Source organism: Gadus macrocephalus, chromosome 15 (genome assembly GCF_031168955.1).
Source record: "Gadus macrocephalus chromosome 15, ASM3116895v1".
In the NCBI taxonomy this organism is placed as follows: domain Eukaryota; kingdom Metazoa; phylum Chordata; class Actinopteri; order Gadiformes; family Gadidae; genus Gadus; species Gadus macrocephalus.
Genome location: NC_082396.1, coordinates 10,732,255 through 10,758,176, shown reverse-complemented (window position 1 = coordinate 10,758,176; position 25,922 = coordinate 10,732,255). Strand labels below are relative to the sequence as shown.

Below are 25,922 nucleotides of genomic sequence, written 5' to 3'. Positions count from 1 at the left end.
ATCTATTTCTCCCTCGTTTGCGCACAGGCACGCACAAGAAGACACACGCACGCACACACACAGACACACGCGCACACACACACAGACACATGCGCACACACACACAGACACACGCGCACAGCACACACACACAGACACACGCACACACACACAGACACAGGCCCGCAAAGATAGACACACGCGCACACACACACGCACAGACACAAACAACACACAAACACATGCACAACACACACACACACGCACACACATACACCCACACACACTATCACACCTACACACAACTACTCATGCACACACGCACGTTTCTGAAACCCCTGCAGAAGTCTTGATTACGTAGGTTTTTTTATGCGCGCGTGGTCGCGCGTGCATGAGTGTGTCTGCGTAATAAATAACAGGCAGTTTGTGAGTTAGTGCAACCAGTGTTACACTCCCCCCGCCTCCGTCTGTGTCCGTGTGATAATAGACGGGGGCTGTGAGTTAGTGCTGTCTTGCCAGTGATGCCAACCCTCCTTTCTTCCTCCCCTCCCTTCCACCCTCCCTCCCCCCCTCCCTCCCTCCCTCCCTCCCTCCCTCCCTCCCTCCCTTGCTCCCCCATGATCCACTGACTCTGTCCTACGCAATCAATCCTCCAGTGTCTGTCTCCCTAATACTCCCTAAGTATTCAACATGGGGCATACTGTGGCGAGTCATGCGTTCTCGTATTGGCAGCACAGCTCAATTTCTGTCTGTTTTCTAAGCGAGGGGAGAGGCACGGCCATTTATAAATACACCAACAGCGTCTGACCTAGTATGTCTGGGCAGGCAGCTCCGATGCATTGTTGTTTACACATTGTCCTTCAGCTGCTCACGACAGAATTATTGCTTTAATTCCCCCCCCGGGGCTCAGCTCATCGGGGGGTTTGTGGACGCCTGCACGGACGGTTCCCCCCATGAGTCGAATTACTGTTATCAGTTTATACAAACACCCCCTTCCAATGTCATTCTGGGACGCTTAACTAATTATTCCTCTGAATATTGATGGATGAAATCGGAAAAGGATGACAACTTTTTTTATGATAGGGAGTGGTTACAATGTGTGTCGGACCTACGAGGAAAATGGACCAAACTACGATAACTAATATGAAGACAACGATAATAAATAAATAATGACGAGCAGAATTAACAAACGACCATCTGTGAGTCTAGAAGCTAGACAAGTTGTAGCGTGCCAAACGGCAAAAGTTTGGACTGAGCTACACGTGGTCGATTTTCCCCAGATGCCTGGAAGGGTCCGGGTGGAGACCACCCAGATGTCTGAGCCCCGAGCTGGCATAAACACACCTTGTTAGATGCTGCGTACACACACACACACACACACACACACACACACACACACACACACACACACACACACACACACACACACACACACACACACACACACACACACACACACACACACACACACACACACACACACACACACACACACACACACTGGTCAAATGGCACAGTTGACAGTAAGACCACAACACTGGAGGGTTTAAGGATGACCAGTCCTCCTCACTCTCTTGTTGTTGTAATGCGTGAGAGTTGAAGAGAGGATAACACTGTTGTATAATATGATGTCTGTGCTGGTGTGTGCCCTTGTGTAACAGTCATCGTCTATATTGTATACAATGTGATAATGTGCACGTGTGCTTTTCATAATTTTTTTAACCGACATTGCATCCATGCATCAATGGGGGCCCTCTGCTAAGAATAGTCCATGCAGTGAGAATATGGGGTCATCTTGGGGTTGGCAAATCAAATGTCATTTCTATATTTCATGGCATTATAAATTGCATTTGCATGGTAAGCAGACACAATGTTGCTTACTTATGCCAAGCAATGAATTTCTGTTTGAATAACAAGTCACGGTAATATTAATGTGTAGACTAAATTAACAATTAACAAGTAAATATAATTTAAATATTATATCATTATTATATTTCCCAGATTTATTTCCCAAAAAATGAAGGGCATTGTTTTTTTTCATTTCACAATGATAAATTATAATCTCAAAGCCTTTGAACCGCAACCCTGACATTAACTTAATCAAGGAGGACTACATCATGTGACCACCTGCCTCACATGACTGAGCAGCTGTTTAAAAGGCAACCTCTATTGAGGCGTAACCGATAACCTTCCTGTCTCTTCCCACACGCCTTCACTCATACTGTTGGGGTATGCAGTCTGCAGTAGAACTCAAATACATGTGGACCTAAATAAACCCATGACACATAGATCAGATGCTCTACCCCACCACACGCCTAATATATAAAGGCGGCACAATACGGATGTCTATGAATTCTATGTGTCAAGTTCTGTGTCATTATAGCTCACTTGTATAACAGTCTATGTAATTCTGTGTGATTCTAATGTATTCTGTGTATTCTATTCCACTCTGTGTCAAGCTATGTCAATCTATGTCAATCTCAATCAGTCAGTTGTGAAATCCCTATTTCATGCATCTTATATCATTCTTAAATAATCGTATGATTATTATTTTATAATTAGTAATTGTATGTCACAAATGTGCAACAGATGACAGGATTAATTCTGCCAAATCTATGTCATTCTATGTCACTCTTATTCTTCTATGTATTTACATGTAATTTTTCGTCATTCTACGTATTCTGTGGAGATGATGTAAGTCACATGGTTTACCAAAGAAGGAGCACAAGAAAAGACACACAACCACCCTGGTGTGTCAGGGCAGGAGGTAAGTAGGCCATTATTGATTCTGCAATCAAACACTTGAGCACCAGGATCCCAGCCGGCCTTGATGGGATATGAGAGAGAGAGAGAGAGAGAGAGAGAGAGAGAGAGAGAGAGAGAGAGAGAGAGAGAGAGAGAGAGAGAGAGAGAGAGAGAGAGAGAGAGAGAGAGAGAGAGAGAGAGAGAGAGAGAGAGAGAGAGAGAGAGAGATAGAGAGAGAGAGAGAGAGAGAGAGAGAGAGAGAGAGAGAAATTAGAGAAAAGGAGAGAGACAGAAAGAGAGAGATCGGAAAGAGAGTTGAGAGACAGAGACAAACAGAGCAGAGACAGAGACAAACAGAAACAGAGCAGAGACAGAGCAGAGACAGAGAGGGAGATGGAGAGAAAAGAGAAAAGAAAATTGAACCCAAACTTTTCCACTTCCCACACTCCAATAACACCCATTCACAAAAAAACACAAAGCGTTGCCCCCTGTTAGGTATGGCTAAGCGTATCCGTGGCAACGCTGGCGTGGGTGGGCGACGTGGCATGAAGTGAAAAAAAAAAAAAAACACTTCCTGTTTCGCTGAGTGGGTGGCGATGACTCAACATGCAATCTACTGAGTGAGAGGGTGGGAGATACATGGGGGGCCGGGGAGAAGGGGTGGGGGGGGTGAGGAGAGCTAAAGTGGATGCCATGTGGGCAGCGAAACTAACAGGCTCGAAACATCGGTGCGACTCAATTGTATGATGGATGTATGCAAAAGGCTCCGTCATGTCTGCCCACGTAGGACACAAATAAACTCACCTTGTTTTGACATGAGAGAGGAGGGGAGACGAGAAGAGAAGAGGGGAGGAGAGGAGAGGAGAGGCGAAGACAAGAGATCGGAGAGGAAAGGAGAGGGTGGGAAGAGAGGGCCGGGAGGAGGGTAGAAGAGGAGAGGAACAGAGAGCAGAGGACATGAGAGACGGAAGGAGAGAGTGGAGTGGAGGAGAGAGGAGTAGGAGAGGGGATATGAGGGTAGAAGAGAGCGGTGTGGAGAAGAGGAGAGGAGTGGAAGAAAGCGGAGAAAGTAGAGGAGAATAGAGGAGAGTTAAGTGAGATGTGAGGAATAGAAGTGGGAGGAAATGAGAGAAGAGGAGATGAGGATATGGAGAGAAGAAGGGAATGGAGAGGGAAGGAAAGGTGAGAGGAGAAAATGAGAGGAGAAGAGAAGAGTGGAGAGAAGAGAAGAAGAGAAGAGAGGAGAGGAGGGAAGATGAGAGGAAAGTAGGAGCGGAAAGGAGATGGGAGGAGTGAAGATAAAGGGAAAATAAGAGAGGACAGGAGATGAGAGGGAAGGGAAGGTGAGAGAGGACTTCATCGATCCTTTCAATTACACCTAACATCTTCAAACGATGATCAGAAACACTTTGATCAGCAATGAAAACAGAACGGGTTCACCGGGAGACAAATGATAGCACCTGCTCAATGAGATCAACGATTATGATTTATTTAGATCATCTTTTATTAAAGATGCTAGTTCAACTTAAAATGTTACAAATTGATCTTTCCCTGAGCCAAAAAAGACAAACTATAAAAGCAGAAGTGGGCAGACGCCTGGTCTTTGCTAAGCAGGATGGGACTATTCCCAGGCTAAAGAACACTATTAGTATTAGTATAAGTTTAACACTGTATTAGAGGCAAAGCATATGGCGTTATGTACTGCACAATAAACCAACTAAAACAGTGTGTCCCTTTGTCAAACATCATCCAAAGTGTTTAAAGTTCCAATGTGACTAATGTTTTACGATACGATTAATTATATTGGAGTAAAAATACAATAACCACCCAAAGTGTTTAATGTTATGTTTTCTTCTGTGGTGATTTATTATTGTTTACTGTGTGTATTTGTTGTGGTTGCTACCCGCCTACCCCAAGATTTCAGCGGTTGTTTCTGCTGTCTTGACCGGATCTCACTCGCGACCATGAGGCTAAACTTTGGTTAAATAAAAACTAGTTCCATTATAGTTCTATTGTTTTCAAACCATTTGTCAACTTCTGACATGAAGTGATTTTAGATATGACGATGCCGGCTGGCTGGTTGATGAACCAGAACAATATGTTCAGTTCCAAAACTACCCATCTCTCCCCATCTCTCTTTGACTCTCTCTCATTCTCCCTCCCCCTCTCCTCAAGAGAGAGAGTAAAAGAGAGATGGGGATAGAGAGTCTGTCTGTCTGTCTGTGTGTCTGTGTGTCTGTGTGTCTGTCTGTGTGTCTGTGTGTCTGTCTGTGTGTCTGTGTGTCTGTGTGTCTGTGTGTCTGTCTGTCTGTGTGTCTGTCTGTCTGTCTGTCTGTCTGTCTGTCTGTCTGTCTGTCTGTCTGTCTGTCTGTCTGTCTGTCTGTCTGTGTGTCTGTGTGTCTGTCTGTCTGTCTGTCTGTCTGTCTGTCTGTCTGTCTGTCTGTCTGTCTGTCTGTCTGTCTGTCTGTCTGTCTGTCTGTTTGTGTGATCAAAGATTGAAGCGAGAGAGATTGGCTGAGATAGGCCGAGGGGGAATTTTAGAGAACAAGAGAAAGAGAAAGAGAGTTGACGAGAGAGACACAGAGAGCGGTGAGCAGAGCGATGACGACAGACACGAGGAGCGACGAGCCGAGAACGAAGGGATCCTCACCTAAGATCCGGAGTTGCGTGACGTTGCCGTGGAGACCGTAGAACATCCAGAGCGGGCGGGAGTTGTCCACGCAGAGCCGCGCGCCGGCGCTGGCGCCGTTGCGGCTCATGGTCAGCTCCCCGTCGCCGCTCACCGAGAAGCCCAGCACGTCGCCGCTGTGCAGGGGCGCGCCCACGCGGCCCACCGCCCAGAACTCCTTCCGGTCCACCAGCGCCTCGGGGCCGGGGGGGAGGTCGCAGGGCCGCAGCGTGGCCGGGTCACATGACGTCACGCCGTAGGAGAGCGGCGTGGCGCCGCCGGGGGGAGAGTGCCCCGACCGCGTCACCCTCACCAGGACCGTCTCCGAGCAGCGCAGCGGTCGGCTTGTGAACACCAGAGTCCTCTTCTCCTCCCCTCCCCCACCTCCTCCTCCTCCTCCTCCTCCTCCTGCTCCCCCCCGATGGGCCACTACTGTCTGCTCGTCCGGCGCGGCGACGTCACTCCCATGCACGGCGTGGAAGCGGAGCTCGCCGGCGTCCTGCAGGGCGCACCGTTGGGAATTCTGGGAGTTTTGCGGACCGTGGCAGGAGATCGAGCGGGCGAAGGAGTCGGACGGCGGCCGCGGGCTCATCTGTTGCTGCTCCTCCTCTTCTTCCTGCTGCTGCTGCCGCTGCTCCTGCTCCTCCTCTTCGTTTTCCCGCTGCTGCCGGAGGCTGAGGTCGCACAGGCTGACGGAGGAGGAGGAGGAGGTGGTGGTGCGGGCGTCGTGGACGGAGGGCCGGTCGAAGGAGCGGGGCCGTAGGCAGTCCAGCGGAACCATCCGGCTGTCTGCGGAGGGGGGGGGGGGGGGGGGGCAGAGGGGAGACCGTCGTCACACACGGGTCCCAACGCTGCTTAGGGTACACACAGGTTAATGCTGATCCAAAAGGGCTTTGGTCATAGCGGAGGAGGCCGGTTTGACTAGACGATGCTAGATGTAGAGGGAAGAGGTCTTAGATGAAAGGAGCTAAGAGAAGAGATGAGGAGAAGAAAGGAAAGGAGAACTTAAGAAAAAAGGGAGGAGAGAGGAAAGGGAGTGAGATGAGCGGGGGAAGATGAGAGGAGAGGAGGAGAGAGGAGAAGAAAGGAGAGGAGAGGAGGGGAGGGTGGGATTTTGAAGTGGAGAAAGAAGATGAGAGGAGAGCGAATTGATCCTGTAGATGATAATTATGTTTTCAGACAATTAATGATTTTGATGGAGAATAAAGACAGGACGTGTTTACGCTGAGACGAATAATAGCACCTGCTGAACGATTATGATTAATCCAGATGAAATTCAGATAAAGTTACTGAAATTAACTTTTTCCTCAGACAAACCAAACAGTGCCTGCCCAAGTAAAGGAAATGAAATTGACAGAGTAGAAATCAAAAAATTCCATCATAGTATGTGAGCCAACTAAAGTGTTAGAGAGACTGACAATAAATAAAGATATGTAGAATAATAATAAAATGTAAGAAATACAAATCATTTTCTCCCTGTGATAACACATTAAAATAAAGAGATCAAGATGTTTCTTGTAAGTGTGGACATTGCCAGTGGCTGTAAAAGCCTTGATAACCCTTAGAAAGGGAAGAAGAACTAATAGCTTTATGTAACACAGAAAAGAGCAGTCGGGGCCCCGGCCCCTATATTAAGTCTCAGCTGGATTGAGGGCCCTTCAGATGTAACGAGCACAATGTGAAAGCCATTACAGCTGTACCACACACTAGACGCTGTACAGGACACTGGTGCAAATGGGATCCCGTCTCTACAGCCGTCTATTATATAACCTTGTTCCACTTTCTCTGCTGCAGCGGCAGCATTGTGTTCTGCCTGGCTTGTCATCCTTGTTCGCTTGTAGCGCTAAAGTACAGCGCGTGTTTCTGATTCTGACACGGATAATACGGTTGTGGATTATATCTATTTTTATTAACATCGGGTTTTGCATGGAAATATATGCTTTATTTTTTTTACATTTCATAGTGTACAGAAAGAAAACTAAACTTTCCATCCCTTTAAATAATAGATGGACACTTGGGGACCGAATAGTTAGAAGAGGGAGTAGCAAAGAGATGAAGAGACAGACAGACAAGGCCAGACACAAAAACAGACCGAGAAAGTGACAGGCCGACAGAGAGGGGCGAGAAAGAAAGAGAGACAGAGCGATAGACAAGAGAACCAGGAATCAGTCTGTTATCCCCCAGAGGACAGAACTTCTCCGGCTAGCATCTGATAAACTGCTTGACCTGAATGACTTCCTGGGTCAAGAGAGCGGAGCCCCAACCCAGCGTAAGGGCCCCTATTAATAGACTGCTTATCGTCAAGACCTCCAAAGTCCCCACAACACTGTGCACGTCTCCTCCATCCGCGACTATTATAGCCTCACACACTGCTCCTACATTGACTCAACATGGGACTCAATATGGAAGTTGAGTTCTTCTTTCATCTGTATTAAGATTAGATACACTTCATGTATCCCCAAGCAGAGAGGCTGGGTTAGTCACGCATGCACACACCCTCACATGGAGAATACACAAGAGACAATGCATCCCATTCCAAGAGCGCATAACCATATTGAGTACACAATATGGAAAGGTTAAAACGCTGTGCTACTAGAATTACATAATGAAGTAAACTATTGATACTGAACACAATTCCTTAATTGAATTGAACATTGAATTGGTTATGGAAGTTATTGATTTGAATCTTTACTGCCAGACAAATTTGCTACATTGATTCAACAGGAAAACATGAAGTCGATTTTGGCATCCGATGTACTTTAGGTGTCGTGGGAAGAGCAGCATGAGAAAAACTGTAACGCAGGAACTTTAAGCAGGTTGGGACAGGACATCACTGGTTACCTGAAGAGGTTTCTACTGGGGTATTTATATTTGGATCACTTGATCAGATAATCGGTGGAGTTAGAACGTCTGCTCAACAACATGTAAATGTAACCTAGATCCGTGTTTGGATGGCTGGTGCATGCAAATATGGATCCAACGGCTCTTCAAGGTGTAAATACCCCACTCTGGCTTTTCCCCACACTTTGTTGCAACCACTGTTGCAACCACTGCTCCGACTCCTTCCGAATGTTCTATTGAAAGGTTATTTTGAAGCAACCCGACTCAAGTCTTCCCTTCATTCATAAAAAACACTGATTATGGGAACGTGATTGAAGTAGTTTCCTGCTCTAAATTAGTTTGCTTTGTTCTTTTTTGTATCCCTTCACCCGACACATAGCCAACGGCAATTTTTCGGGTAACCGAAAAAGTTGAGAACAGGATTCTCTGAAGCGTTGAAGCCAGTGTTGTTCCCTGGCACTCATTAAAACGTCAATCACACACACTGACACACACACACACACACACACACACACACACACACACACACACACACACACACACACACACACACACACACATACATGCATACACACACATACACAGAGAGACAGGTGCAGGCTTGCACCTATTGTCCTCACTGGGCCGTTTGAAAGCACTCTGCCAGAAAATTAATTCTGGCATTTATAGACCTTCAAATGTGGCCTAACCCAACCCGCTCCTTTCCCAACCCCTACTCCCCCCCCCACATTTTCTTTAAGCCGCTCGAATTGGGTGCTGGCCAGAAGTTCCCATTATAAAAGTATATTAGACCATAATGATGCAGATGTAATAATGCTCTAGAAAATGAGGTTGCCAAAGTTGACTTTTTGAAAAGAGAGATCAAATAGGGAGGCGTTTTTTCTTTTCGACCTTAATCGACTGAAAGCTTAATCGACTAGAGGCCTTTGTAGAATAAGAAGGGCTTTTGTAGTTTCCTCCGGTTTTCTGGCGGAATATCAACAAACTGTGGGAATAAAAAAGACAAGGGAGTGATTCAACTGGCATGTAGCCATGGCTACCAAAAAAGGAGTTTGGTTGCATTGGGTTCTCTGAGGGGTCAGGTAGGAGCTGAAGGTATGTGAACCTTAGGCCAGGGTATAGACCAAGTGGATCACGAAACGTGATCTCTCCTCAGGTGAGACCCGGAGAGAGGGGAAGAGATCTCGTCAAACCAGTTGCTGGAAGGTGGAACAGACCAGGGAGTTTCAGAATTATCTTTTTTCACGGGCCGATCTCAAATGCAATCATCTCATGAACTTCATACTAAAATCGTAAAATGGGAAATATGAGAAAAATACATAAACATAAATAAATAAGTCACTTGAAATCAACAGAATGTTATTCTTTTCAAGGGTCTTTTCGAGTCTTGGCCGGTAAAAGGGAAGGCTCTGGTCATTTCCTATTGGCTCTTGGGGGGAAAAGGATTATCAGACTTTTTGGTTTTCTGTGGGCTGGCAGAAACCTCTATACAAGGTCATCTTGCGAGAGGAGTGTGTGTGTGTGTGTGTGTGTGTGTGTGTGTGTGTGTGTGTGTGTGTGTGTGTGTGTGTGTGTGTGTGTGTGTGTGTGTGTGTGTGTGTGTGTGTTGAGCGTGTTGTCATTAGGTGTGTCTGTGTGTGCGTGTGCGTGCGTGCGTGCGTGCGTGCGTGCGTGCGTGCGTGTGCGTGTGTGTGTGTGTGTGTGTGTGTGTGTGTGTGTGTGTGTGTGTGTGTGTGTGTGTGTGCGTGCGTGCGTGCGTGCGTGCGTGCGTGCGTGTGTGTGTTTGTGTGTGTGTGTGTGTGTGTGTGTGTGTGTGTGTGTGTGTGTGTGTGTGTTTGTTTGCATGCAATTGAAGGGGGAATTGCATGCCTGGGGGGGGGGGGCTCCAGGGGGTCTGTCTACAATGAGTGAAGTCATCTGTCATCAGAGGGACGGAGGGGAGGTGGGACGGAGGTCGGAGGTGGGCTGAGGGCAGAGCAGTCTGGAGAATCTGGTGGCGTGTGTCCGATACCAAAGGGACCTCCGGGTGGCCTTTTGATGGTGGACCGAAACCGGAGCTATCCGCTCCCAATGTTTCAGAGGGAGGCCGCAGCAGAATGCTCAGGCTCAGGGCCAGATGTTTAGGATTTTTTTGGCGCTCCATTGTGGAAACATAAGGGATTAGAGACGAGGGTTCAGATGAAAAAAATAAATAGACAATGGTTAACATTGAGATGTTATTAAATGTCTCAACTCTGGCACACGGTCGTTTTGAGACAGGCCTCAACTTTAGAGACCGCGTCAACAGTGGTTGTGATTGTCCACTAGGTTTTGGTCAAATACCTCACTTTTTATATTGGATACAAAGCAGTGTAGCAATTTCTCCCTTGCAATATGTTTCGGGGGAATTTTGTATCATTCCGAGGGAATTTGATACAATTTTGGGAAATATTGACATTATCTTTATTTTACTGTGGCATTTAAAAGCCCATCTACACACAACTACGAGGGCTTACCCTTTCAATTTTGGCGAGCTGATTTCATTGCCGACCCCGATACATAGTAGTTGAAATGTTGGATGTCACCGCATAAGCAATGTTTCAAAGGTGCTTCATTATTTTCTTGGGAAGGTGTGTATTTTCCTAGAAAGTGCCATTGGTTGTTCCAACAAATGAATAGTACCTTTCTATAATTACATAATTACACTTCACACCCATTCAATACAAATGAATGGGTGTGAAGTGAACTACTAACACGAAACAATGGCCTGCTGAAAAGGATCACTCTTCCTCCCGCACTTCGCCCAGAGCAATCGTCTTCAAAGGGTGTACAGTTGCAACTTATATTTTCCTTTCTACCCTAATGTTTTAGTTTCCAACTCGCTTCATCAACACTGACAACAACAGCCTGTCCAGCCACAGTTAGTCAGGTCTCGGTAAAAATGTAACTAACTCCAAAGGATGAGATAATTTCAATCTCGAGGAGGCATCACATTACTTACATCCCACATGCCTGTTCATATTGATGAGTTTCAGATCAAAAGTCTGAAACGCAACAACATGAATCTAACGATGGAAATTCAACATTTGGACTTTTTCCAAACCTCACATTGTAGAAAATAACAGACCTTTGACGTAGTCTTATTTCCTACATTTTGATTATTTTATCTACTGGTATAATAATAATGTATTCTTCTTATGCTAGGCAATGTCATCCATCCCAAAATACATGTTTTCATATGAGGTGTGCCTTCCGAACACTGAAACGTCTCCTAATTGACTCCCTGACATGGACATTTCTCAGAACAAACTGACGGTTTCAGTGATTTCCAGACTTGTGGAACTTGGACGCATGTGAAAACCTTAATGCGGCTTTAATCAGGTCTACACATCCAATCACTGCCGACAGCCAGGGTTTTCCCATGATTTATTAGGGCGAGAGACAGACCCTCACAAGGAATGTTAGCCTGTTAGTGAGAGAGAGACAGAGAGATGGAAAGAGAGGACAGACAGAGGGAGTGCAAGAGAGATAGAGTGAGAAAGGGGTGAAAGCAGAGAGAGCGAGAGAAACAGAAAGAGAGAGAGACAGAGAGAGAGCAAGTGTTAGAGAGATAGACACAGAGACATAGAGCAAGAAACAGAGAGAGAGAGTGAGTGAGAGAGAGCAAGAGAGCAAGGGAGTGCAAATGCGAGAGAGAGATGTATTTAGCCTAATTCTGCCAAGAAACAATTCGGTGGACATTGCTAAATATTTACAATAACCACACATTGAGCATCTCTCTTTGCCTCCTTCCTGCTCTCCAGTCCACTGTTGCTTACTTTTTAACTTTATATAGCAGAACAGTATTGAAGCAGCTCCAGTGTCTTCATTCATTACGACAGAACAACTTTGCTTGGAAGTAGCTGGTAGCTGGGTTGCACGATAGGCTGTAACCACTTCATCCATAGATCCATTCTGTGTAAATAGCTTTGGTGACGACAGGCTCAACAATTAGGCACGTTATTCATATTCATATATCTGTCTGTGTCTGTGTCTGCATGTGTTTGTGTGTGTGTGTGTTTGTGTGTGTTCCCATGTGTGTGGTCATGTGTCTGTATCAGGGTGTGGGCACACATGTGAATGCGTGAGCACCCAGACAGAAATAGCCACAAAGACAGGAAACAACCTTGCAATCAAGTATAAGCAGGTTGTGTTTTTGTGCAACTTGGACTTATTTAATCTTGGTTTACTGGAATGTCCAAACGAAAGATAAAGAGAAAAATGCTTTTGTTCAGCGTTTAAAAAGAGAGAAGAATTCCCTGAAGACATACAAGGTCATGCGATTAAAATACAAAACCAAAATGTGGCATTGATTTTTTCCTCCGACGTCAACACAGTAAAGTGAAGTGTTACTGATGAGATTCTCCCACAATGCCTTGCACCACATATGATGGATTTAGGCAGCCTCGTAACCAAGATAGTCGGATCGGTCTCCAGACCCCATTTTGGATCTGTGTCTAATGACCGACATAGACACACAGAATGTGTGTGTGTTGGTGCGTGTGCGTGTGCGAGGTGTCGCGGATCGCCGGCGTTCTGTCAGTGATTAAGTGACTCATCTACCCCTAGTAAACAAACTTAGCAGAGTGCCTCTAATCCATCAAAACACGCCTCCGCCTCAACCCCCGCCTCCTCCTACTCCCACTCGTCCCCCTTCTCGTCCCCCTCCTCCTCCTCCTCCCCCTCCTCCTCCCCCCCTTCTCATCCCCCTCCTCCTCCTCCTCCTCCCCTCCCCCTCCTCCTCCTCACTGTGCTTATCGTGCCCGTGGAGGTAATCTATCACACCTGTATGAGGGGAGTAGGGTGGCAGCAGCGCGATTCCCCAGGAATTCTTCTTCGTAAACAAACATTCTGTCAGCGTTACAGCGTGTGTGAAGTGCACGACCCGATCTGTCATTATTTTATGCTTTTTATTTCGAAAGGGGGAAGCGGGAGGATGGGGGAGATGGGGGAGGGAGGAGCGTATGCAATGGTCCGTATCTATTTTAGTTTGTGCTACTGGGAACTGGAGGAGGACAACTGAATTAAAAATAAAACATTTCCTTTTTCTCATTGATCTGTGTGTGTGTGCGTGCCTCTGTGTGTATCTGTGTGAATCTAGTAATGTTGCGTACTAATGTTGGTTTTTCTTTTCATGTTATCTCAAACTAAAGCAGATTCGATCCCTAGGTAACGTTACAGAGATGTGTTATGCTGACGCTGTACAACAATCATATGGGCAACACAACAGCGTTCTGCCTATAATATCCCCTTCAGTATAACAATGCTTTGCTCAATTAAAAAAATAAAAATAACCGTATAATATGGCCACCTTTAAACCTCAGGATAAGAAGACACCAGTCTTTCTCAAGGGATAGTATTATCATGACTAGAGTGTTCTGCTCCCAGACGAAAGGTCCCGGGTTTGATCCCCTATGTCCATTGATGCCTTCCTGCCGGCATACTTGAGCAAGAGGCCTTAACCCCTAACTCAAACTGGATGACATGTATCAGAATTCCCCGTCTTGCTTTGAATGAAAGCATCTGCTTAATGACAAAATAGTAAATTGCTACATGATGCATCAGCGTATCAATATTTAATCGAGTTATCAATATTCACATCCTCATTTATTTCTCCTTACTCATCATTCATTCATTATTTCGAGAAAGACTACACGCACATAAAACGAATTTATAAATACAAATACGAGTGGTTCAGTCTTTCTGGTTCTCAGCCTTTTTAGTCGGCGACGAGCAAAACATTTTTATGCAGGGGTTCGTGGCCCCGTCCTCCTGGAGCCACCCTTAAAACACACTGAGGTGACCCCGCCTCACCCGGACCCGCAGGCGCGGCTAGTTACACACGCCTCGGTGCGGCGCCGAGCACGACGCGGATCTGTCTCCCCTGCGCACGGGAGGCCCGACTACACAAAGGTGGAAGGTGGAGTGACCCTCCGCTGCTGACGCACGCTGCTCTGCTGCAAATACACGCCGTTCTGCTCCCTGGCGGTCCCGGGGCTTACCATCACACATGACAGCTAACCATGATACACTCACGTAGAACAGTGCAATTTGGCACATATTAAAGTTTCGAAATCTATTCAGGTTCCCGAAAGCACCACTCATTGTGAAGGCGGGCACATGACTGCTTTACAGCCTGAATAATGGAAACAGGCTTGAACTAGGGGCCAATACATTCTCATCTCCTTATTATTAGCTGGGCCAGCAGTACGGCTGTACCCGCTGTCTGTGCCACCACCCAAGCTGGAGAAGAATCCTTCTTGGCACCCTCCTCACCCACCCACTCATTTCACCCACTCACTCAAATAAGTTTTATAATGACTACTTTATTCCATCGCTATTGGAGCGTAAATGGAAAAATCATAAATGTATATCTATTTTTTACCACCGTCCAGCAACCCCCACTGCAGTTTGTCCTTGGCCGGATGTCAAAGCGTTGAACAACAGCATTGTCTATACACTACATCTGCAACAGTAGCTGCATGCATGAACAGTGCGCAAGAATGAGGTAAGAGATAAGACTATGGCGGTGATGTAACATAGTGTAATTAATTTCCACGGTGAACCATTGTTTTTACAAACACACAACCACACACACACACGCACGCGCGCGCACGCACGCACGCACGCACGCACGCACGCACGCACGCACGCACGCACGCACACACACACATGTCCACATAGATACAAAGGATTATAGCAGTACCTCCTCCATAAAGAGCGACTGCGATGGATGTTGAGCAGTAGTTAACAACCTGCTCGGCTTTCGTCTTTGACAGATCTATCATCTGAAGGCCCCTCACTACCAGCTTTTCCTCAGTTACGCAACTCACCTCCACCTGGGTTTCCATCAAGCAGCTGGCCTATCTGTTCTTGGGGTTCACCTTTGACAACTCTTGCGGGGGCGACTAGCAACCTTTTGCAATGGAAATAGCCATAAGACAGGATTTTCGAAAGACACTCAAGGCCACGCTTATTGTCCTCTGGGTGGGATGGGGGGGAACTAAGACAGCCGTGGTTGATTTACAGCTATACCATGAGCTACATCCTGGGATGGCCAAGGGAGTAGTGGCATCCTTATTTGCAGGGGGTTTCCCTGCTTTAATACTGCAGTAGGCCCATTGTTCGGGGCTCAGTACATCGCTTCAACCTAATGCTTGTCATGCTGAGTGGCCTTTCTGCGCTGATACAACTTGTATTTTGTACTATGTACCCTTTTTTCAATAAACTCTACGTTTATTCTGAGGTACGTTGTCAATAAAGTTCAAAGAATTCCCACCAGTTTTCCTGCTTAACAAGGAGGCTGGGTAGCTTAGCGAGGAAGCTAGCTAGCTTATCCATAGCTTATACGTAAAGCAATGCTTCTCCTCTATTTTCACATGCAATAACACAAACATGACACAAATGTTAAGTTTCAGGTCGAGTGTCAAATCTCAGAAGTAGATTATCATTTTGTGACACGTAGATATTTAGTAAGTATTATAAGTATATTTTATGTATATTTTTGTGTATATTTACATTTTTCTCTATTCAATGTTAATTCCTAACTCTATTCATTTATGTTTATTTTTGTGATTTCAATATTTTATATAAATTTCATGATTATATTTGTAACTACATTTTATTTCTAATCTATTATTACATTTCCAATTATTTGCGGAGCCAATGTGGCAAAATTTTTCCTTTTGTATAAAAAAAATATGCATATTGTTCCGATTATTATTTATCGCTCCTTTTAGATAAGTCAGAACATATATTTTCTAGATGCTAGGTCAATTACGTAATTATTAAATGATCTGATTGACAATCAGGCCATTCCAAAGTTCTAACACTATTACGATGCACTTGGTTGTACTAAGTAGGCATCAGTTATCAGTTGGTTGAAAACAGGTTACATGTAAAAGTAAATAGTATTTTTCCGTTGGAAACAAGGTAAAGTTTAATTCTCAGTAAACTCAACTGTTCAACCAGTATTTCTTGAAATGGAAGACAACATCAGAGCCATTTTAACTCTGGTGGTCGTGTTGTGTGTGGGGAAGTCCCCTGAACGGGCACAACTGTAGTGCATTTAACATTAGGGCTGTCCCTGTCCTCTGATGGCTGTATTGTTCAGAAGAACAGCTACATACGCAGGGACATTTGGAACAATCAAATAGGAGTCAGTGGCTGAGAAAGAGGATAACAAGCATTTAGGGGATTAATCTGCTGGACTTTACTACACCCTGAGGTACACTCGAGGTTCCCAAGTATCGACTCGTTTATAGAAGTCAGTATTCAGAGGAAAGTAAATGGAAAAGAGTATATTTACGTCCCATTTAGCTGACATTTCTGTTATCCAAAGTGACTGAAAGGTTAGCTGTAAAATATTCAGCTTGGGTGCTTTTCTGTAATTATTTAGGCTGATCTTGAGCTGATGTGTTACGTCTGACTGAGCCGCCAACCACAGAAACAGTACATCTGAATGTAACGCGGGCACGGTTGTTTCTCATTTGCAATTCAAGGGGGCCACATCGAGGCCACCTAACCCAGACCGTGCAGAATGCAACGGCCGCCTATCTCCAATTCCCGCCTGGGTTGGACCAGGCCGCCGTGTGATGAAGTTTGGAAACAACAGGTGAAATTGGTCTGGAATGCCTCAGCTGGGGCAGCATTGACGTTCAGCGCGCTGTGTGTGCGTGTGTGTGTGTGCGTGCGTGCATGCGTGTGTGTGTGTGTGTGTGTGTGTGTGTGTGTGTGTGTGTGTGTGTGTGTGTGTGTATTTGTAAGCATCATTAAAGCGTGAAAAAGCAGCCCCACTATTGGAAAGGAAAACAACGGCAATGTGTGTTGCCAGTGCAGCAAACCGTGCTTTGATGTTGGCACCCATGTTTGAAGGAGCGAGGTAGACTTGTTGATCTGCAGCAGAGAGAGCCGGGGGTGGGTGGGTTGGTGGGTGGGTGGGGGGGTGTGGGGGGGGTCCTTGAGATACCCCACGCTCCTGAGCGGTGACGTTGGCGTGTAGAAGAGGAGCTGATTGTGAAGTGACACTCAGGCTGACGGGTCGAGGGAGACCGAGGCCCTCGCTTTCATCATCTTTGAGTTTATACTCAAGAGCCGAAATTACGGCAAAGGAGGAAAAGTAAGGAGCAGAGCCGTGGAGAGGCTGAAGGAGAAGTACTGCTGCTTTGTGCTTGCCATACAACCGAAAATCCCGTCATGATAGAAACACAGAACTACAAAAGCCATAGGCTTTTCTCTCTGTCGTTATCGTGACTTGAATTTCAAAATGAAAGCGCCGGTCTTTCGCGGGAGATTGTCGTGACTTGAATCTGAAAAATAAAAGCGCTCCAGTATTTCTCAGTCATGTCTGTGACTTGCATTTCAAAATAACAGAAGCACAGCGGTTCTAAGTCATCGCCATGCCTTGCATTTCAAAATAGATATTCGTATATCTTCACCGGAATTCAACACAAACGGTGCGTGAACGGTGTGTGAGTCGGGCGTGTAAAGCACAGGCAGTCACGGCGGCGCGACAGGTTTGCCCGCATGATGAAATGGCTCCCGGCAGTTCATCCATCATCGCGTCAGGAGATGACGGAGGGAAGTGACAGCCGTGTGCTGGCTGCCATCATGGCTCGCCGAAGCGAAGCCACTGAACCCAGATAGTCTCGGGCTCTGGCGCGGGACACTGAACAGCAACCTAACCAGATAGCGCCGCCATTTGTTGTCAGCTAGCGCCGCAAGAAATTAGGTTAAACGGCAACGGCGCTATCTTCTGCCACAATGCCGGAGCCTCTTCTATTTTTATTTAACAGCGATGACAGCTTCCATTCCGGGGAGAAAGAGGTAATGTAGTTCCTGGAAATGAATGTTCATGTACTGGGGGGTGGGGGGGGGGGGGGGGATGACCTTGGGTGTTTTGAAAGGCGCCTCTAAATTAAATGTATTATTACATGGTGGAAAGATTCATGTAACTTATGTATTTGCATTGAAAGCAAAACAACTCTGTTTGATAAAAATACATTTGAGTGTTTATACACAACCAAATAGTTATACACAACACCCGGAGCGTTGTGCTACGTTTATTTTCCCTAAGAAATATACGTTTTGGGCCAAAAGGTAGGAAAACAGCTGAATGCTTGAGGAGGTCACCTCCTCAAGCATTCGATCTAATGTCTTATCAAACGTGACGGGGAACGTTAGAAAACCGTTTGAAACTAAATGACTCTGCTAATCTTCCGCCATCTTTTTTCCATTGCTTGATTGGGTTAGTGGGGGCGAGAAGGGGGGGGTAGTTCGTACATACCAGTGGTTAAATCGCAATCATTTACACTTGAAACGTGATCAACTCAAAACATTTCCAACCGGCAATGTTCTTTCGAGGAACTCTCTCTCAGTTCAGCTAATGAGACTTTAATTAAGCCGGGATGAGTTGGGCTTTCCAGTCTGACTCATTCGACTGATGCACGTGTAAACCTTGAGGATGTGATAGCTAGAAGGGTGCTATAGCCATAGGATGAGGGCCAGAAGAGAAACAGAGAGAAGAGGGGAAAAGAGTCAAACATTTGATTTGCCACTAAATTATTCTTCATTGATTTAGCGTTTCTCAGTAACGCGTCAATGAAGATAACCGATGGGATTCAAACCTCTAACCCTAGCAATGTTTACACCACGCTCTCTAATTTGAGCTAGACCGAGCATAAGAGGACCAGTCTCATGAAAGGGAATGAAACCCCTAACCTCAGGCAATTGAACCCCCTGACCCTGGCAGTATTGCTAGCTAAACTGAGTGGAGTCTACTCAGCTGAGACAGGACTACCACAAGACCCACTTTCAAGGACAACTCACCCAGTAGCTGCACTCCCCTGGTGAGGCCGTAGACATCGATGAGAGCCCAGAGAGGCTCGGAGGCGTGGACCCCGCTGAAGAACAGCATGGGGCTGGAGTTGTTCATGCGGTAAAACACCCGGCCCTTCTTGTCCACCCAGAAGGAGACAACGTTGCCCTCGTTGGACAGGTCCTCCGGCAGGGCCTTGGCCCAGAAGCCGCTCTGGGACACCAGGTCGGGGCAGGCGTACTTGGGCAGGCTGTCTGGATTGATCCTGGACGGGTCCTTGCAGGTGAAGCCCAGCCGGAGAGCTCCGCTCCAACAAGACTGCTTCTTGGTGATCTGTTTGGAGAGTTGAAAAGGTTGAATGGATCTTTAAGCTCCTAGGCCTGACACTGACTTCCCCTGCTCCTTCTCCCCTCCCCATCCACTGAAGGCAGGACAGTCTAGTGATTTAGGCTCACGGCTTACTGTTCGTCTCCCAGCCGAATGGTACTGGGGTCCATTTTGCTAAAGGATGCTTAACAAAGGTACGCAGCCTACCTGCAGACCTCCTTAAGAATATGCCCTAACTCCTAGGAGACCACTTTTGATTGATGCGAATGCTAAGAAGCAATCTGCTACTCAATGATGGATCTTTTTACTCTGCCATCTCTACCCTAGCACACACATATTCTCGCCTCTCCTATTAACCGAACGAGTGATTTATATTGAATGCTCCAACACTCTTGTCTATACTGACGTCTGCAGCTAATTACACTTTTCATGTTGAGACGTGAAGAAGATTTGTGTCACCTAAATGCATTTATTCCAATAAATTACTGAATGAAGTACAACGTCCCCCCCCCCCCCCGTGCACTTGACACATCTGTGGAAAAGCAACAAATACAGATAAGGCTTTCTGGCATTTTTATGGCCTGTGAAGTAGCTATTCTCATCAAATTCAGATCATCTTAGTTACATTTGGTTTACTGTGCGAGATAACAGTGTTCCTCACATGGAAGTGCTTGTCCTACTGGCTTTCAAGACACAGATTTTCCCGATTGTCTCGAGTGGAAACTCTAAGCTGCTGCTGCTGCTGCCGTCGCTCCGGCCCACACAGGAGCCAGGAGAAATCATTTGAGAATCAGATCACAGGAAGATTTAGAACCCACAGTCAACCTGTGGGCATCCTTCAGCAAGATGGCTAACCGCTCCATAATGACATGTATCCAAAATAATTCACACCTTGTTAAAGGTTTCTGCCAAAAGTCTAGATACTAATAGTAAACAGTCAACTGAGAGAATAGAAAAGAGAAAAGGTCTAGCTAATGTGACCAACAGCTGGTGTTTTTATGTGTGCCATGAGCTTTACCTTCAGTCGCACTTGCTCGTAGAGAGCTATAGGTCTGTTGCTGAAGGTGATGCCGTTACAGAAGCTGGCCTGCCTTTTGACCGTCCTCTGGGACATGTCCATGACGATCTGGGACCCCTTAGCACTGGGGTGGAACAGGAGGGGGAAGGAGGAGAGGCCAACACTGCACTGCTGGATGGGCAGGCAGCGCTTTGGCTTGTGCTGGCAGCGTTGGGAAGTGGCCGGAAAAGTGCCGCCTAAAGAATCTTAAGACAAAGACACAAGGAGATTTCGGAGAAAGTCAAAATCAAAGCGACATAGGCCTTTCTCAGTATTCGCCGTGACATCATAGTATTTCACAGTCATCAGCGTGACTTGAATTTTATCATAATAGCACCATAGTCCTACTCGGTTATAATCAGGACTTTTAGAAAAGAAGGTTAGGGAAATTGTGTAAGGACTGGGAGAATGTTGGTGGAAGTTTGGAAGGTAAAAACTGCAAAGGCAGACAGAAAGTAACCAACAGGGAACTGTTCAGACTGTACTGTGTTCTAACTTGCAGTACACCATAATATTTTATGGTGTACTGCTTTGTCTGTCCACTGTTTCCCACTGCCCATGGCCTTCTTTATTAATAAATGTGTAAAAATGGGGTGCTAGCACTCTTTGCTCAGCCACTGCATGTGTATTTATTTGCTTTTTACCGTTTGCATATGAGGAGGTCTGCAAAAGGTCTTACTGACATTTAATGGAACACCTAAAGTCAAAAGGTGGGAACAACTGGTCTATCTTATCCACAGATTCTCGTGTATCCTTGCCAAGCACACACATTGCTGATTCTGGATATTAGAGGATGGAACAAATTATTTGAATAGTTTACCGCCGGTAATATCTATAGGAAATACTGGATATTGGAGCTAGAAAGCTAATAGTAACAAATTAAGAAAACAAAGAGTGAAATACTGTGAAATATGAATTTAATAATCTTGACCAAACATGATTATAAGTACTTCATCTGTGGTAGTATGGTTACCTAAATCATGGACCTTTCCATTAATCATGGAACGGACTGCACAGAAACAACATGTATGGCTTATGTTATAATTCAGCTCCCGTTGATATTAGGTACTGTTACTGTAGCTGACATAAACTTATTCGCAAACTCAAGGTTTTTTTTCTCAAAATGATATCATATACAAAGCTACCAAATTAGCTTATAGGAAACTAATACTTGGGCTGTGGAAAATTCTAAATGCACGTCATAATTTTCTGTTTTCTCCAACACCTTGTGATTAATATGACTCATGGAAAATGTTCCTGCTAACTGCTTCTTAACTATATTTTCACATGTGGATAGGCTATATTTCCTTTTTTGGAACAGATAATCCCAGTCAGAGTAACATAAAACGTTCAGTAGAATTCATTCTTTCCAAGAACTCAATCCAACATGGAAATTATTAATAGTTTATGTTGTATTTGTGTAAATCTTGGACTAAAGCTAATGTGACATTAGCATGAAGGTAAATTAGCATGTGATATATAGACAGACATATATGTCATTACATAGAACTGAATCGCTACACTACAGTAAAATAAACCCGTTCTTCAACAGTGTCAAGCGTTCACTGTTGCCACAAACCGGCTTGTTTCAGGTGCACTTCAACCATCAGAAATATTAACAGATTCTCCTTCAACACCTAGGCTACATTTTGTTTATCGGATAGTTTTACAGCACAAACACCAGGATATTCTCCCTCTTACACACTGGTGCAGTGTCATATCATCCAGCTAAACCCAGTACTCTCCATGCTTTAGAAAGACCCAAGTTGTATGAGCACAAGACAGCCTAACAATGAACAGCAGCATCTGCCAGAAGATGTCCATATATGCCCTTTCTCTCCACCTTGCTCCCTCTCTTTCTCTCTAAACCAGGCTATTTCAGGCCCAATTCCCGTCTGACCTTGGAAGGTCAAGAGCTCCTCAGCCTCTCCCGGGAGACGGATCAATTAAGGCTCTCCTTGGGTGACGGGATTGGTCACCTCTGATCAGGTGACCCGGCCAACCATTTGATGGCAGGGCAGTGGTTTGCAGAGTTTAGGCACGGAGCTTATTGCACAAAAATGCTTTTTAGATCATTTTATTGATTTTTGTGTTAGGAATTTCCTTAGTCATTCTATTATATTATAACTAGAGCTTCCTTTTATGTGATATCAATAGATATTATATTACTTTTTCTCTATGTAAAAACTTTTGGCCTGTTTTGTGTTTTCTGCGTCTGATAACAGGAACTGCCTTGTTTTGGTAAACACTAGTACAGCTGTGTGTTGTGGTATTATGTAAACAGATGCTGAATGAAGCTCTATGGAAAACAAAGGTCCTTAATGAAGTGATCAAACACACTCAACGCATTTGTCACGACTGACGTAATGACGCTGACCCGACATGTAATGTCTACGAGAGAACAGTGAGTCAGTGTATTATTGTTATAAAACAACTAAATGGAAAAATGTATTAGCTTAATACAAATGTTTTTCATGAGGCCAAGACCTGGTGTAAATACATTTAAGGTCGATACCAATCGCATTTTGTAGCTATATGTTTGAATTATTACTGCAGTCATGCACAAATAGAAGTGCAGGTTAAGGAAAATCTAATCACACTATGTAATTGTTTTGGCGTTCTGGCCTTCATTTGAATGCAGAACAAGAGAAAAGTCAGGCCCTGGAAGCAGACTCACTTGACAACTTTAGCCTCCCTGACGCTTCATCGAACTGAGTCTTCCGACGCGTTGTGACGTCATTGTCAGTAGACGCACGGGAATTTATGCGTATATGCGCCTTCGTTCGTGCGTGGCAAGTAAACGCGCACCAATAACAAAAAGTTACCTTTATGGTTATCCAGCTATCCATCTATCTATTATATATATATATAAACACATCTAGCCTAAATGTATACACACAAACACACTTTATTTTTGGACGACTGTGCTTGTAAAGTTGGTAGGGCTAGGCCTACTATATTTAAATGTAAAGAATGAAGGCAACCATAGGGTTAAATATTTGAAAGTAGCCTACTCATTTAGAGATGACAAACCCGTCCATAGTAGGGTGGTTTTGCTTTAGGGGACTATTACCTAAGACCACGTGATGATATAGCCTATACCTCAAAGGATATATAATTCAATAAAGAAAATTGCAAGTAAACACTACATACATATCTTTTGAAAAGTCATAACAGTTGCAATTCATAAAATGTAGCAGACTTCCAACACATTAATCGCATAGGATAAGCATAACTAATATATAACTAATATATAGCATAACTCACATAATACAGACACATGCCATGCGTCAGTATAGCAGCCTACACATTCGCTTAGCAACCAGCTCCTCACTGGAGACCTGCATTAATGCATGGTTCTTTCTTTTCATGACAGCAACTTTAGGCAAGTAGCCGGGCATGTTGAACCTGGACGCACAGCTCTTCATGAAGGAAAAATGTCTTGTTAAATACAATAACTATAGGCCTTTATACAAAGATCACTAAATTGGAAATTAAAAACGACCTAAACATTTAGTGAAACATGCTTTCTTATTCAGCCTACCGTAAAAGGTGTTTCTCGTTATCTGCCCACCCATGGTTGCATGAAACACGCGTTTTCCTCTCACTTCAGCGGGTCCAAAACGATCTCAGGAAACTGTGCGTCTCCGATGTAAACATGATCACTCGCCTCTTAGGTATTAGGTTATCTCCGTTGATAACAATCACAAACAAAACCCTCTACTAAAGCGTCACGAATCGAACGACTACCCCGGGTTACGAACGTCCACCGACTCGACGACATCGGGGAGCAGTGTGCAGAAACGCGGACACGCAGCGAGCGACTCCTCCACGCCACCGCCAAGCACCGCACGATTCAATTGAACTCATCATAAAAGGTAGTCGTGTGGGAGGGCGTGACTGGGACTCGAGACAGAGGTGGTACTGATGGGGATGGGGGTTGGGGTTGGGGGGGGGGGGGGGGGTTCTGCCGGTGGTGGGCTATACTAGATACAAGACTGTTTTGCATGCATTGCCGGAAAGGCTCAGGTGTTTCGCGCGGTAAAAGCGGCGGGTGTGTGTGTGTGTGCGGGGGAGTTTTTTTTTTTGCTTTCTATGGTCTAAATAAATAATAAATAGATCATGATTTAGTTATTCTACCCACTCATCTCCCTCTAAACATGTCTAGTCAAAACATACACTTTGATTACATAAGGGTGTCAACTTCGTCTGGGAGATATATTCGATCTGTAACTGTTGCAGAACCAGGCCTAAACTATTTGTAGTAGGCTAGTGGCTCTTAAATGGGTAAAGTTGCCAAGATGATCCTGAAAGTCAGCTCTCGCTCGTTCACCATTCACGCACACATTCACACACCGACGGCGGAGTCATCCATGCAAGCGACGGCTGTCGGTGGCAGTTAGGGTTAGGTGCCTTTCTAAAGGAAACCTCAAACCTCACAGCTAGGAGGAGCCGGGGATCAAACCAGCAACCTACAGGTTACCAGTCAACAAGCTCTACCTCCTGAGCTACTGCCGCCCGTATAAGTGATTTATATTCTATAATAGATCGGTTATATGGTATGAGGCCTATAACTACGCTATAAATGTGCCAGTAACCGACAGCTGGTCCTGGGTGCCGGCACCCAAGGCCTGGTCCCTCTAAGAAGTTTACATAATCCCCCCGGGCAGCCAGGGCTGTAAAGTAACGTATTAGGCTTGGCGACGCGGCACTATTCTCACGCTGTTTATATAAAGCTCTCCCATTTTGTATAGAGTGGCCCAAGCAGCTGGTAAACTTTAGTCCGATAAACGCATGATATTTCCTTTTCTATTTGTCACTATGCATTTTGGAGTGTTGTTTTGGTTCGTACTAACATCCCCTACTGCCCTGTTTTTCAGAGAACTGAGCACTGTACAAATAACAAGTAGGCCCATTATTCTACATATAATCACTTATTTCCTCTGTGTGCGTTGGGACAGTTTGTAGCTCAATGATGAAGAGAAGACCCTGAACCTCCCCCAAATAACTGTTATTACCATTATTTTGAGGAAGCTGAAATGTTTGTTTGCCCTAGGTCCAGAGGGGTCAGACTAGGTTGTGGTCCACCACCATCTCACAGAGGCGATCAACATGCCCTTCCACCACCAGAGACGGTTAGCAGACTGAGGCCGGCATCAAACCTGCACACATGGCTTTTTCCTCCACCGCGAGTCAACCGCCTCTTACGCTTCGTGTTTACTTCCTCAATCCGTGGAGGACAACGATCTGTGGCAAACAAAAACAAGCATTCAATGGAAATGCTTTCACTCTTCCCCCCCCCCCCCCCCCCCATCTACATTCATCTGCCCTTCTACCTTGGGCTCCATGTGCTGAAGAACTCAAAGACAACACAAGAGGGTCATGGGACTGTTTTGGGCCAACAGTGGAGACACAGCCATGTTCATTTAAGTGATGTGGGGGGGTGAGGGAGGGGGGGGGGGGGGAGGGAT

The 25,922-nt window shown here is 45.4% G+C and overlaps 1 protein-coding gene across 1 annotated transcript in view; it reads right to left on the bottom strand.

Annotated features, from left to right (window-relative positions):
- The window catches only part of LOC132473445 (E3 ubiquitin-protein ligase NEURL1-like), a 29,124-nt gene extending 4,762 nt beyond the window's left edge, over positions 1 to 24,362 (bottom strand). The window contains exons 1-4 of the mRNA XM_060073585.1: positions 23,996 to 24,362; positions 20,413 to 20,657; positions 19,079 to 19,400; positions 5,375 to 6,181 (exon numbers count right to left, since the gene is read on the bottom strand). Coding sequence (XP_059929568.1) covers positions 5,375 to 6,181; positions 19,079 to 19,400; positions 20,413 to 20,657; positions 23,996 to 24,029 — 1,408 coding nt within the window. The 5' untranslated portion in view covers positions 24,030 to 24,362. The remainder of the gene's footprint in view (positions 1 to 5,374; positions 6,182 to 19,078; positions 19,401 to 20,412; positions 20,658 to 23,995) is intronic.
- Positions 24,363 to 25,922: the final 1,560 nt, after the last annotated feature.